The sequence below is a fragment of the Xenopus laevis genome, chromosome 5S, assembly GCF_017654675.1.
Source record: "Xenopus laevis strain J_2021 chromosome 5S, Xenopus_laevis_v10.1, whole genome shotgun sequence".
NCBI lineage: Eukaryota > Metazoa > Chordata > Amphibia > Anura > Pipidae > Xenopus > Xenopus laevis.
Genome location: NC_054380.1, coordinates 90383211 through 90398291, shown reverse-complemented (window position 1 = coordinate 90398291; position 15081 = coordinate 90383211). Strand labels below are relative to the sequence as shown.

The 15081-nt window shown below is 38.9% G+C and overlaps 2 protein-coding genes across 3 annotated transcripts; both read left to right on the top strand.

The window, feature by feature from the left end:
- Positions 1-4245: 4245 nt before the first annotated feature.
- rtp3b.S (receptor (chemosensory) transporter protein 3 gene B [provisional] S homeolog) lies at positions 4246-7353 on the top strand. The gene is made up of 2 exons (XM_018265627.2): positions 4246-4470; positions 6461-7353. Exons 1-2 carry the CDS (start codon positions 4325-4327, stop codon positions 7020-7022), a joined length of 708 nt encoding a protein of 235 aa, XP_018121116.1. The 5' UTR covers positions 4246-4324; the 3' UTR covers positions 7023-7353.
- A 2204-nt stretch (positions 7354-9557) lies between these two features.
- rtp3.S (receptor transporter protein 3 S homeolog) lies at positions 9558-14380 on the top strand. 2 transcript variants are annotated; one of them, XM_041564761.1, is made up of 3 exons: positions 9558-11634; positions 11874-12048; positions 13923-14380. In XM_041564761.1, the coding sequence occupies exons 2-3, from the start codon at positions 11903-11905 to the stop codon at positions 14371-14373; spliced, it is 597 nt and encodes a 198-aa protein (XP_041420695.1). In that variant the 5' UTR covers positions 9558-11634; positions 11874-11902; the 3' UTR covers positions 14374-14380. The 2 variants fall into 2 exon arrangements, with proteins under 2 accessions (XP_041420695.1, XP_018120280.1); XM_018264791.2 differs by lacking the exon at positions 9558-11634 and having other exon boundaries at positions 11654-12048.
- Positions 14381-15081: the final 701 nt, after the last annotated feature.

Genomic DNA, 15081 nt, shown 5'->3' with positions numbered 1-15081 from the left:
ATTTTCTCTAGCCATAGAGCCTTGGTCCCATCCGGGCATAACCGGTTTCAAAATGGGGGCCCTTGGAGGAGCTTTTCCAAATGTATGCAGACAATACCTTGATATACATAGGAGACAGGGTAACTATCCTAAATATTCAAGACATAAGGCAAAGATCTGGTCTAAACACAGGTTTAATTAAAAATAACTCAAAATCTGTGGCACGGCTACTGGACCCTCCTGCCCCGAATGAATATTTCCTCCTTCCCATATAGAATTGTCATAAAACTGACATTGTTGTTATCGCATTACCTTTTAACTATGAAACTGTGAACTTCAGCCCAGTACTAGACTGGCTTCAAGGGAAAATCCATACCTGGTCTACACTATCATTAGGCCTGATGAGGCAGATACAACAGGTCAAAATGATGATACTTCCCTAGCTCCTATTTTATATTTAAGACACTGAAACATTTTGTGTCTTAAGCTAATGATTTCAGTGCAGAGGACCTCATATTTGTCTGTATGAATTTTGTGGTCACAGCTTCATTGCACCCAGGCTTAATTGTTTAAAAATTATTAGTGAGCACAACTTTCCCTTGTTTTATACAGGAGCAGTGGCCAGCTCCATTTTGTAGCTCCCAGCCTTTCCAGCTACAGTCGGGTAATCCCAGTGTTGGCCAAAAAAAGGGCAACCATGTTTGGGAGTTTTAAGTTGAAAGCAGGTAAAACTTAGTCTCTGTGTAAAATGCGATAGAATTCTCAATGAATCAGATCAAAGTTGAGTGTAGGACTGGCCAGACCAGGGATGACTTTGACGTAGTCGGCCATCTTAAATCTATTGCAATATACAAACAAATAATCCCTGTTTTGTTTAAAGAGGAAGGCATTTTTGGTAGGTTAAGGCACAAAATATATGTGTCTTAAATATATTGATAATGGATTGAGTGCAGACAACCTCTTGTCTGAGTGTCTCCCTGCTCACTTACAGCTCTGAGCTCAGATTACAGCAGGGATGGGAGGAGGGAGGGGGAGAGGAGCAAACTGAGCATGCTCAAGCCCTGCCCTGGAGATTTATGCTGAAAACAGGAAGTCTGATACAGAAGTCCATGTTTACACAATAAAAGGAAAGAAATATAGTGTTTCTTTTGACAGAGGACTCAGAGCAGCATTACTTCGAGGGTTTACTTGTGTATTTATATAGACCTCTCTGATAAAGCTTAATTAATTTTAGCCTTTCCTTTTCCTTTAAGGTAGAAACAAACATTTAAAATCACTGTTTTAAAGCACATTACATTAATCAGTTGTTATTAGGCTAGTGTAGGATAAATGCAGGACAAGGGGCTGTAACATGGCATGTAAACATATACTTTTGGCCAGCTGTTTTGGATATGCATATTTATAGGGCTGAAACTGATCACTGACACTATTTGCCCACATGATTGCAGCTATTACAGAGGCTAGGGTTTTATTCAGACCTGAACGTCTTAGAATGACAAAGTGTCAGCCTAGGCCAACTAGTTGTTATAGTTGGAGACAGGTTGCCCCAATACTCCTGCCAGTCTGTAGCTCACCTGGAATACTGGATCAACACATGCCATTGTGGGAACCCTGGAGATGCCTCCTGATTGGGAGATGGACATATCTCCAGGGTTCCCACAGCAGCCTGCATTAGTAGGCACTACTGCACTCAATTTAAAACAGGAGGCTGGAAGAAGTCGAGACATGTTTGTGCAAGTGGAAAATGATGATTTTCATGCAACTGTCTGTGGCCAAGTGCAACTGAGGTGCAGTAAGTAAATGTCCTGAAGTCATTTGGTTTTGATGCACAACCTTTACCCCTGGTTCATCACCAGGTTCTTATCCCCACTAGGTTGTGAAATTTTTTATTACATTAAAATACTTTTTTTTGATGTTACTATTCCTTTAACATATTAGTTTCACCTTGGTTATTAAACAGGAAAATGCTAAAGGGAGACACTACATTTTATTATTCACAGAGGTAACTACATAAAGCTGTCTTCTTTACTTCTCTGTGTATTCTGTTGTCTTAATTACTGCACTATACCTTTTCTACACTATAGAATCTAGAGCGTGGGTCCTCAGCTGAGACTTGCAGCTTAAACCTTTATTAGCAAAACTGCAATAACACATGAAGCATTCTCATGAATGTTTTTTTTTTTTTTGAGCAACACAAGAATTATTAAAAATTAATGTAAGAATTAAAGTATGTTTTCAAATAACTGTAGGAATATAACAAAAATAAGGGCTCATTTACAAAAAGTGGGCAAGATGCAAAAAAGCATGAAAAAGTGCAATTTTTTTGCACTTTTCCCCTTGCCCCACAGAAATGTTCTCTTAGTGCCCAATGGTGCAAGTCATTGTGCTCCCGGAAAGGGGACAAGCCAGGTATAAAGAGAGAGTATAATTACCACCTCCTTATGATAAACTTTAAAGGAGAACTAAAGCTTAACTAAAGAATTAGGCTAGAAATGTTGTTCATTATGTTTTGGGCTTCTGTACCTTTAGCAGGGAAGATTTGTACCTCGAAAGATGCTCCAGTAGTCCCCCACTTTCTGCTTATTCACTGCACATGCTCTGGGCTGCTGAGCTTAGGGACCCACTCACAATATACAGTACACATAGAATAGAAATGTCACAGTATAAGGCTGATTAGTAATTAATACAGATAATAACTACATGGCAGCACAGAAACCAGTGCAACTAGCATCAGAACTTCATTTTCTGCTTGATAATTTGCAATGACCCCTAATCTTAACTTCTCAACAGCTGATCAGAGCCCACTGAGCATGTGAGTGCCGCAGACACTTTCCAAGATGGTGGTCCCCTGTGACAAGTTTGAAGTCCTGGGTCATTGCTGCTATTGAGAAGCTGACACTTTAGGCTGGTACAATAAATTCAGTATGTAAAATATGGCATTTTTAACCATATTAATTTTTAGGGTTTAGTTCTCTTTAAGAATAGCGATGCTTTTGAGCCTCTCAGTGTACCCTGCACCTTGTGTCAATTGTGCAGATGCAGTTCTGGAATGGCAAGATGTATGTGGGTAGTGTATAAGGCTCTATAAGGACCACCGTTTTGTGGCTTTTAGTTTCTTGCTCTTGCTTCCAGCCCCCTGAGACTTATAATATATATATATTAATTCCTCATTATTTTTCATATATTTTTTCTTTTCTTTTTTATGTAACTTTATTTAGCACTTTGTAACTGTGACAAGCTTTTTGTCGCCATTTTGGGCTTATTCGTGTGGGAGAGGTGCTTTCTCAATATTTGTTTGTGGGAAAAACAGGTCCTTGAGAAAAGTCACACTGTAGTGACCGAAACGGACTGCACTTATGATTAAAGGGAACGATTGCGAAAATGAAAATTTAATATAAGTAAGCTTCATTATACTGAAATAAGGAACTTTCTAAATACAATCAATTAAAAATCCTGTACCGTGTCTGAAAGAATCAAGTTTATCTTCACTGTTTCTCTCTCAGCATCTGTTGCTCTTCATTCTGTCTTCATTTAGGAGTTGGGTGTCAAATGAATGATCCAATATATCTTATAGGGGGGGGGCTCCTTTTGCCTTGCAGATGTATTAGAGCTCACTACACTATTAAAATCACCAGAATTTCTGTCTGTCTACATGCGGTATATGTGCAAAAGGCAATTCTTTTGCTAGATTATGTTTGTACTGGAATCAATTATTTGATTGAGCACTAATTCATCTGCTAGGAAATGAAGCTCCCCCTATAAGATAGATTGGATCATTCATCTGACACCCAACTGCTGCATGAAGAATACATTTTTGTGATAGTTCCCCTTTAAATACATTTTTCATGATTTATTTGCCAAAGACCCATAAGTGCAGAACTTCTTTTGCTTATATATTTTTCATGCACCTGGGCAGCTGCATTGATTGGTGTGCAGCTCTGTGTTGTGTGTGTGTGTGTGTGTGTGTATATGTATTTTATATATTTTATATATATATATATATATATATATATATATATATATATATATATATATATAAATACATACGTGGTAATATCAATTGCCACCTGGCCGGTAAAAATGTTACTTGATGCCAATGTTATTTATAGGCAAAAACCACAAAAATATAAGAAGGCCGGTATTTTTTTCCAGAAAAGGTGGCAACCCTAGTCTGAGCTTGTGTGTCCTGCTGAGTGTTACACGAATGCAATAATTTTGCATAACAGGTTTTTCCTTCAGCATCAGTTACTTTCAGTTTCGTTTCTCTGAAATTGCTTGTCGGCAGCATTTCCCTCTGTGAAAACAACGGCCCCTTACTAGAGAAGAACAAGGATAGAAAAGGGAAATGGATATGACAGTTGAAATTTGGAGAGATGTCTTTCAGGATAAAATAGAAGAGTTAATATTGCCTCACATTTGGAACTTAACGGTTGTTACCAGTCTCCAGAAACAGCCAGGGTGGCTGCAATACACACAATGCACGTTTGGCAGGTAAAGCTTTGTTGTTCTGCTGTTATTTTGCCTGCAGTTTTAGTTATACTGTTATACTTGTCTTCAAAAATGAATAGTTAAAAATTAAATAAATTAATATTTAGTGATTGCCAAATTTTAGTCAACTGGATTAATTAGGCTGAATGTTCTGCATTTACACATTTCCATATCTTCATCCTAACTCTCTCTATCACATAAGGGCTGACTGTGGAAGAGATTATTGTAGTGGGTATGCAGTGTGGTGCAGAGGAATAATGAGGCCTTTATTGCTAGGTCTTTCCTAATTCTTTTCTGAGGGACAGTCCTGATTTTGACAGTTCAGCCCTCAGTCCCAGGTTTCTTACTGAAATGTCCAGAGTTTCTCTTTGATCTCCTGCACTGATGCTAGAAAGATACAATGTTTCTGAAACGTAATTAAAATAAGAGGCTTTTTGTCAGCCAGCCCAGGACACTGAGCAGCTGCGCTTCGATTCCTTTGTAACAATTTAAGATAAGCAAAGATACAAATGTAACTATTTAAGATGAGCAGGTCTCTTGGGAGAACTGTGACTCACAGCTTAAAAGGCAAGTTCTGCTTCATTAGCAAAACTTCTAGAACACATAAAACATGGCCCTAAAAGGGGCCCTAAGGGGGGTATGGCCACAAAGTGGGCATAGTCAAAAAAATGTTGCTGCGCTTTGTGCAGCTGATGTTTTTGTCAGTCTTTACATTATTCAAATGTTGGGAAAAATGCCATAGCATAAAAATTACAGAAGGCAATAAGGGGTATCAGGGGTGGCAAAAATGCAGATTTTCTGGTTTTGAAAGAGATTGCAATTGTGCTCTTTATGCTAGCGTTGTGGACCCCCTGAACCCCCTCCAGTGTCAAAAAGGTAAGCGAGGGGGAAGGCAGCAGCAAGTCATCTCAAGTAAGGTGGCAGAGGGGCCAGGATCGCCCCTGCACATAATAAAAAGTAAGCGGTTTTAAGTGCATTTGTATATGAAATTGTTATTAAATATCTGCCCTCATGGCATTAACTCCTGAAAGAATGTTGCGCAAGCAGCTGATTAACAGAAGAGAAATAATGCCTGCTATACTGCTTTGAGAGTGTGCAGAAAGGATATGTTATGGAATCCCTTATATAGATAACCATCATCCAAAAAGCTCAGAATTACAGGAATGCCAACTCCCATAGAGTCCATTATAAGCAAATGATTCTAATTATTTAAAATGCTTTTCTCTTTCCCTGTAATAATAAGCAGGTACCTTGTACTTGACCCCAACGAAGCTGCATAAATCCATATTGGTGTCAAAACAATCCTATTTGGTTTATTTAAAGTTTGAAATGTTTTTAACAGGCTTACGGTATGGAGATCCAAATTATGAAAAACACCTTATCCAGAAAACCCCAGGTCCCAAGCAGTTTGAATAATAGATCCCATACCTGTACAATAATACATCCACTACCAAGTGCAAAGATGTAAACTATAGTTTGCCATCTGTCTTTTAACACTTTTAAGAATAGGTCCCCTAGATTTTTGTTATCAGGTCAATCATAACTGCTGCCATGCATATTAGAAAAATATATGTGAATTAATGCTGTAAATTAGATTATGCCAATTTAACCATTTACAGGAATGCAAACTGACCGTAAAGTCTATTTATAATGAGAATACTTTCTCTTTATAAAAGGGACCTTCAATTTAACACTTTAATAGCATCATTTCTAAGGTGCAGTTTATTTTTGTGTATTGAGCATCTACAAATAAACTCTTCTTGGCAACAAATTTTCTATATTTTATGAGAGACGTTTTCAGCCTATAGTGCTATGGAGATCAATAAAAGGTATTTGACCCCTAATTCAGTAACCCTTGTTATTTTCCACAAATCTTGTTTGTTTTCTGCTTTGTCAGATACCAGTTTTGGCTTTGTACTAGAATGATATTTGAACTGCATACTCTTTATAGTAATTCAGAAGTGCAATAACATTCTGCTCTGTATATATTTAGGTTTCGTTGCTCACTGTGTGCCCGTTGGTGGAACTCTGCTGAAATACACATATTATTCCTCATGAACCTAGATAGAACCATGAGACGTGGTACTGTGAATATGCAGATATTCAGACAAGAATGCAAGAAGTGTACCGTTGCTGTCATGGAAAAACCAGAGATTTCCCAGGAGAACATAAGAATTATCATTGGTAACCTGGTTAAGAGAATCCAGATCAAATTCTATTCACTTAACAGCAGGAATGAAGATGTAAAGCCAGTGGTGTATAGTGAAAGAAGGGAAGGCCCTCATAACAAGGAACACTGCGAGGCCTGCAAGCGGAATGTCTGTTGGTGGCTGGTGTCAGAGATGGAACCAGAAAGGTGGCAGGCACCTGCAAGAAGAAAGCCACATGAGACAACATTTAGGGGACAGACTGATGATTCTTGGCTGGTTTACTCAAACCCCAGACCAACACCTAAAGTAAACCAGCCCTCGGCAGATAATCAAGAAAACACATTTGTTGGCCTTGTAGCTGTAGTAATTTTTTGTTTAGTTTGGCTATATCTTTCCAAACAATGAGAACTTTCCAATAATGCATCTGTTATCACCTGAATTTTGCTGCAAATTATTTCTCAGCTATCTGGGTTCATTTGTCAGGCACCCTTCGGTGCATAAAACTGCTGTCCTTAGACACTGGGTCAGTGCTCCTCTTGTGCCATGCATAAACACTATGCTTGTGCTGCCATAGATACTTCTGCTGGTATGTTTATCAAAGCACCAATGAATATAATTTTTATTGACCTTTAATTTTACTCATGCTTTATCAACCATAACTGAACAGAGTCCACAATACACACTATCAATTTTGTTTCTAATATTGGTACATTGTAATTATGATATCAATTAGAATTGCTTAAGATCTATTACAAACAAATATATAGGTAACACATACCAGGCAGGAAACAATTGTACAATCCAACTGCATCCTTTTAATGGGTCTGCGAATAAAAGATGGTAGAGAGGATCAAAACTTGAATATATGAAAAGTAGACCTAATGTCGGTTTATGTACATAACTCCCCCTTCCATTATGAAACTTAAAGAACTTACTTTCCTTTATCACATACAATTTGACATAGCTTGTTAAAAGGGTACTATAAATTATTTGGATGACACCAGGCTGCCAATGTAAGGATAATGTTCTACACTTTAAAGTTTAGGGTACCAGTGCATGTAAATGAAAAACCCAGTGCTGTCTACATGTGTAAAATCTGGAGGAGCCACAGAAAGTATGTTTTGGCAGAACAAGGGTAGTATCTGTTATGGCATATGACTGCTGATCATGGTAAGGGGCCCATTAATTACTTTAATATTATTAATATTATGTAGCCAAACTTTACTTGGACTTTAGTTGACCTTTAGGACAATGGCCCACAGGTGAAATATCTCCTAAAAACACAATGGGTACATGAGCTCAGGCTGAAGCGATGAGATTGCTTTGCCTTGGGCAGGTAAACAACTTGGCCCATCACTGCCTGCGTCTAAAACACTTTGCATGGGGTGATCCTATGTAATTAGCCATAAAACAGCTCATATGTAAAACTCTGCTTCATGTTAATAAACCATTTTCATAACAATATACTTTTTTTGTAGCATGTGCCATTTTGGGGGGTAAAGTTTTCCTTAAGTTGCCTCCAGGGTTAAATCCATTGGGTATACTGGTATACAACTGCCTGGAGACTGCAGCAGCAGTGATTACTATACACAATGTATTAGACCAGGGATCCCCAACCTTTTGAACCCGTGAGCAACATTGAGAAGTAAAAGGAGTTGGGGAGCAACACAAGCATGAAAAATGTTCTTGGGTGCCAAATAAGGACTGTGTTTCGCCATTTGGCAGCCTCTATGAGGATTGTCAATCTTGTTTGAGGCTCTGTTTGGCAGCGCGCCTGGTTTTTATACAACCAAAACTTGCCTTCAAGCCTGGAATTCAAAAATAACCACCTGCTTTGAGACCACTGGGAGCAACATCCAAGAGGTTGGAGAGCAACATGTTGCTCACAAGCTACTGATTAGGGATCACTGTATTAGACCATAAACCACACAATATGTATAGGTATTAACTAAAATATTTTAGCAAGAAAATGTAGGAACCCATAGGATCATAGCCCCTATGGCTTCATTTCCTACCAGTACCTCATTTCCTTGTTGCTGTGTTAAAACTCATGTAACCATTTCTACACAAAAACGATTAGGACCGCTTCAACTCACCACCACTTAGCTGCTCCCATGTAGGTGCCGGGTGCTCAGTCCGCAGTGTTCCCACTGCCAACAATAAAACAATAAATGCATGAAATGAAGGACGGCACTCCGGTAAAAAAAACAGGTTTTTATTGCTGGGTACTGTGAAGATACATAGGCCTTACGCGTTTCGGGAACACCTTCCCTTAATGATAGGCTTACAAAATCAGTCGAGTGCATGCATTATATACAATAGGTCTCTAGCTACCTCTATTGGTTATCAAAACTATGATGGCTAAAAGATATGTATATATTTTTTCTTGTACTTTATTATATTTTTTAAAACATTAAAACCAACCACATTCTGCTAAAATATATTAAACAAAAGAAGGGGAAGGGGATTTTTATGCCTTAGAAATTGCATACCGTTGTCAGTTAGAGTTGATGTGTAGCCTTGTAGTATTATCTTAAATCCTTACTATAGGATTTATCCTGAAGCAAGTCAACTCTTATATTGTTTTTTATCTTATTATTTTAATTTTAATGATCTTAATTTTTTTCCTTTTTCGTATATTATGTTTATATTATATATATTTTCATATGCACACATGGGTGCACTCACCCACCCATATACCTTAGTATATTTAAGAGTGTGGTTGGTTTTAATGTTTTAAAAAATATAATAAAGTACAAGAAAAAATATATACATATCTTTTATCCGTCATAGTTTTGATAACCAATAGAGGTCACTAGAGACCTATTGTATATAATGCATACGCTCGACTCATTTTGTAAGCCTATGATTAAGGGAAGGTGTTCCCGAAACGCGTAAGGCCTATGTATCTTCAGAGTACCCAGCAATAAAAACCTGTTTTTTTACCGGAGTGCCGTCCTTCTGTTCGTGTAACCATTTCTACTTATTTTACATTTTACTGTTCATTGGCCCTTGGGTTGATGATCATTTTGTGCTTCACTGTAACATAGTGTTATGAAAGCAGTGGTCCTTCCGCTATGACCTACAGCAGTTGATCTGGGTGGATGTCTGTTAAGCCTAAAGTCAACAAGGCCCTAGCAGTGTTAGACCCTAAAGGGGCAACCCCTCTAGAAAAGTCGGGGAACAGGGACCCCGTGAAAGAGGTTAGCTAGTGTGCAGGATAGCCACTGTTATAACACTCTCTAGAAGAAGTGAGTCAGTGAGCATTAGTAAGCAAGAGCAGAATTTCAGCTCCAACAAGAAGGATATAGAGAATTAGCTCAACAACACCCTCACATGCTCTTCCCACTTAGTGAAAGCCCATCCCATCGAAAGAGGGTCCAGTGTAGCCCATGCTCTACCTCACTAGTTGATATTTGCCTTTTTAAGCCTAATTAGGGTTACTAAAATATATAAGCAATGCAGTTAGAACAGTAAAATAACAGTTTCAACATAATACATATAATTTTAGGCAATATAACGATGGGTACCCTCCTTGCATGGAATTGTCCACTATCTCTTTAAGAACTTGAGTGTGTACACTACGGGTCTTGAGATCTACTTATCACCAGCTAAAGGTCTACTGGTAGATCCCGATCTACCTTTTGGGCACCCCTGCCGTAAATGTTGGGAGGGCCCAGAAATATTTTCAGTTTGAGGCCTGGGGTCGGCAACATCAGTGGCTGATTTAAATAAGGGAAATATAATCGGTAACCTGGAACCCATAATTTCAAGGGGACTCAGAACTGTGGAAAAGGGGTGGTGCAATGTAGGTTCGGGCAGATGCGAGATATAGCCCATTTCCAAAGGAATAATTAATATTCCCCTGGGTAATTTACAGCCCAGTGCTTTCAATCTGATTTTTGTACAGTTCCACCGCTTTATTCTGTACTACAGGATCACCGTACCGGAGGCCACCCCTTTAGACTAGAAGAAAAGAACTTTCATTTGAAGCAACATAGGTGGTTCTTTACAGTCAGGACAGTGAGGTTGTGGAATGCCCTGTTCGGGTGATGTTGTGATGCTGATTCTGTTACTGCTTTTAAGCAAGGCATGGATGATTTCTGGGACAAGTATATTATTGTCAGGACCGCTGCTGCTGGGAGCGCCCGTCAGTCCCTTCCCGGCGGTCACAGAGAATCCAAGATAGCGGCGCCCATACAGCACACGTGGGTTCTGCGATGCCGGGGCGGTGACGCCGGCGTGATGGCATCACTGTTGGCGCCAAGTTTTGAAATAAAAATGCGCCCAGGTTGCTGAAACCCTGCCCAATTATAGTATAGGTGTTATTATTATTGCAAAAGGTTTAAAGTTCACAAGGATATTGTTATTATTATTGCCTAAAGCTATTATTCTGGACCTTGACCCCTGCTTTGACCCGGTTTACGATCCCTTCTGTCTGCCTTGTGATTTTCAGCCTGTTCCTGACTACGCCTTCTGGTTTAACCCCTTTGATACCGTGAACTCGGACTTTGACCCAGCTTACTCCTTGTTCCTGACTACTCTGGCTGGGAGCCGTTAGGCCCCTTCTGACAATTTCAAGGCTATTGTGATACTAACATCTATAGTTAGTATAGATATGGGTATATAAAGTTTATGTGAGTGTGTAGAGGGGTCAATTTCAGTGTGTGTATGTATGGATGCTGGATTTCATTTGGAGGGGTTTAACTTGATAGACGATGGTTGTTTTTATAACCCTATTTGACTATGTAACTATGCAACATTGTATATCATGTCAGAGCACTCATGGCACTGTTCCACATCCTCCTGTTTACAGTAAGCCTTCAATTGTTCTCATCTTGTGACACACCCAGGTGATCACTTTACTTGTTAGTAAAGTGATCTCCAGTTCTTCACTCTATATATTTTAATATTCTTAGGGGAAAGCATTTGAATTTGTCGGAGTGAATCCTCCAAAAGTGATCTAAAAGACTTTTGCAAAGATCCGTGAACTGCCATCTTCTTTCTGTATTAACAGGTAAATGTGCTATTTTCATTGCCATTTGTGATTTGGTCCTGTAAGCTGTGCACTTTTTATGGTTAATGTGCTACTTTCTCCATAAATCCCTGTTAGTACTGATGGAGTGTTTGTGCTAAGTAGTCCCTATAGAGAAGAGTGCGGGCTAGATAGAACAGCTTGTTGTGTGTGTTGCTTTAGCTTTACTTGTCTTAAATTACCTGCAGTGTATATTTTTCTGCTCTTGTGTAACATCCTAGGATACTAGACTGGACAAGCACAAGAACCAATGATGGAAGCAAGAAATTGGACAACACTGTTTGAAGATGAGTTGGAACGAATTGCAGCACCACATGAGTGGGCATTCACCTTGGATAGCACTCTCCAAAAACAGTCAGACGGATGGCTGATTTACACACCATGGACCTTTGGCAGGTAAATCTAACAGGGGTTATTCTAAACTCTGGCTTTCTGAAGCTGCTGATACAGATAGATCATCACTCTCACTGTCTCTTGTTATTGGTAGGGTACAACAGTAGTGTGATTTGTATTATTTACCACACAGTATCAGTGGCTGCTGTAAACTGGAGAATTTGGGAGACTTATGCGAATTTTTCAGTGACCACTTGTAAAAATAATATTTGGCCTTCATTTGAATACAAGAGTTGTGGGTAAATGCAGGAACCTTGTAAATACCCAATATATCTTGTTCCAATGTTCAATGTAGAGCCTTGAAGGAGAACAAAACCCTAAAATGAAGATGGCTAAAAATGACATCTTTTATATAATGATCTTATTGCACCAGCCTAAAGTTTTAGTTTCTCAATAGCAGCAATGATTGAGAACTGCAAACCTGTCGCAGGGGGTCACCATTTTGGAAAGTGTCTGTGACACTCACATGCTCAGTGGGCTCTGAGCAGCTGTTGAGAAGTTAAGCTTAGGGGTTGTCACAAATTATCAAGCAGAAAATGAGGTTGGTCTGTAATATAGCTGATGCTAAAAGGCTGATTATTAAATGCTGATGCTAGTTGAATTGATTTCTGTGCTGCCATATAGTATTATCTGTATTAATTACTAATCAGCTTTATATTACGACATTTAAATTCTATGTATACTGTATATTTTGAGTCTATCCCTAAGCTCAGTAAGTGACAGCAGCACAGAGCATGTGCAGTGAATCAGCAGAAAATAATATGGGGAGCTATTGGGGCATCTTTGGAGGCACACATCTTCCCTGCTAAAGGGCTGTGGTTGCCTTTTCTGGTACAGAAGCCAAAAACTTAGCTTCTCCTTTAAGGAAATATAAAAGCAAATGGCTTCCCCAACTACAAGTGGCAATGAAAGTAGAATAAATCCTGTGAGGCAGAGCAGGTGCAAGGAAGCAGTCTGGCAGCTTTAATCCATACTGAGCTTGAAATGCTGGAATAGAGAAAGGCTTCCTGGAACCCTGGAGAGATCCAGTGCAGGTGTCACAGGCAGATGGTTAATCTACAATCCAGATCCAGTGTACACCCTGGCAAATCACTAAAGGTTTAAGTGCTAACTATACTACAGGGATTACTACCCCATTGGTAATGCTCAGTCCTGCTGCACTAGTCCCAATCACTAAAATGGCTGAATGGGAAGGACTAACTAACTCTGACTATAGGGTTTTCCTAAAAGGAGCACTTGGCCAGTGAAACCCCTAGCTCCCTACTTGTACTTATCAGCAGGAATACTCACAGGAATGAAGGAGAAATCCAAGGCTGGCTTTTATTATTACTGTGTCCATGCTTCTCTTTTTCTTGGCAAACATCTGACTCACTCCAAAATCTCCTTCCAAGACGTTACAAGGTTATAAGCAAATCCCTGTTGAATGGCCAGGCTGTGGCTGATAACTATCTCACTGCAGTACAAGCAGTGGCCACGTTATTGGTTGTCCCAGATATAATGCCAAATTGTTTTGCATTTAGGGAATAGGTAAGTAACACTTCCCTACAATATGTAGAAAGCATATGAGAAGAAGAAATAGGCATTGAGGAGACCCCTGTGATTTCTGAAGATGTTTGCTTTTTAGAATGTGATTAGGTGATACACGACAGTTGCCGTCTGACTTTTCTGAGATAAACGGTCCCCACATATAGTGATATAAATCTTTTTTATTCTCAGAGAAATCCCAGTGCAGAAATAATAAATCATGTAAAGCAATAAAGCATATATTGTTATTTGGAACTTGTAACTATCTGTTTTTAACAACAAATTTGCTTTAACTTTCACAGCTAAAGTATAAGGGTAAGAACATTGGTCTGATTTTTTTTTGTATTATTTAGGTTCCGTTGCTCATTCTGTAGTAATTGCTGGGACTCTGCTCAGGTGAACCTGTTATTTCTCCTGAAACTATACAGATTCAGGAGATGTGGCGAAGTGAAACTGAGAATTTTCAAACAGAAATGTAGGATGTGCACCTTTCCTGTTATGGAAGAGCCTGAAATATCCCAGGAGAATATCAGAATTGCCATAGCTAATCTGGTCAACAGGATCCAGAGAAAAATCTACGGGAAGAACAATTGCATTAAAGACCAAAAACCTGTGGCGCCAGACAATTACATAGAAGGCCCTCATAAAAAGGAGCACTGCGAGGCATGCCAGGCAAAAGTCTGTTACACCTCCATGCTAAATATGGACAGAAATATAAAAGGCGATATATTTGGTTTAGTTCCTATGCTACTTGCAGTCTTATTCATTATAATTGTAATCATAATTTTAATTAAATGTAATTAAAAATACAGAAATTAGGCCAAGAACTGGAATGATTTCTTGTGTATAGCAATGCTATATGAGGAATATAAAAATCTCTCATGTACACCAGAAGCTAGTTTTGTCTCTCTTTTATTACACCTACTTGTCTCACATTCATAGGCCACTAAACTCTCAACATACTCAACATAACATACATTATGCCTGTGAGTATATGTATGTGTGTAATATATACATGTTGATTTTTAATTTGTTATCCTATTGTTCCTGTTATTCTCCTGATACCACATACATTTAGCCATTCGTTTGGAAGGCTTTCTGCTCTTCTCCTAATTGCAGGTAAAGTTGCTGTACCGTGTTAGCCAGTAAAAATGTTACAGGGCAACCCTTTTGAAATAAAAAAAATAACAAAAGTTGTATAAAGGTGATACCTTACATAGTTATATATTTAAATTGGGTTGAAAAAAGACAAAGTCCATCAAGTTCAACCCCTCCAAATGAAAACCCAGCATCCATACACACACCCCTCCCTACTCTCACATTAATTCTATATACCCATACCTATACTAACTATAGAGCTTAGTATCACAATAGCTTTTGATATTATGTCTGTCCAAAAAATCATCCAAGCCATTCTTAAAGGCATTAACTGAATCAGCCATCACAACATCACCCGGCAGTGCATTCCACAACCTCACTGTCCTGACTGTGAAGAACCCCTTACGTTGCTTC

What these genes read in the sequence shown, in the direction of transcription:
- rtp3b.S (XM_018265627.2), top strand. Translation starts at nt 4,325, where the DNA reads ATGGATATGACAGTTGAAATTTGGAGAGATGTCTTTCAGGATAAAATA. An exon ending in ACACAATGCACGTTTGGCAG is followed by an intron (nt 4,471 to 6,460) that starts GTAAAGCTTTGT and finishes GTATATATTTAG; the next exon opens with GTTTCGTTGCTCACTGTGTG.
- rtp3.S (XM_041564761.1), top strand. Translation starts at nt 11,903, where the DNA reads ATGATGGAAGCAAGAAATTGGACAACACTGTTTGAAGATGAGTTGGAA. An exon ending in ACACCATGGACCTTTGGCAG is followed by an intron (nt 12,049 to 13,922) that starts GTAAATCTAACA and finishes TGTATTATTTAG; the next exon opens with GTTCCGTTGCTCATTCTGTA.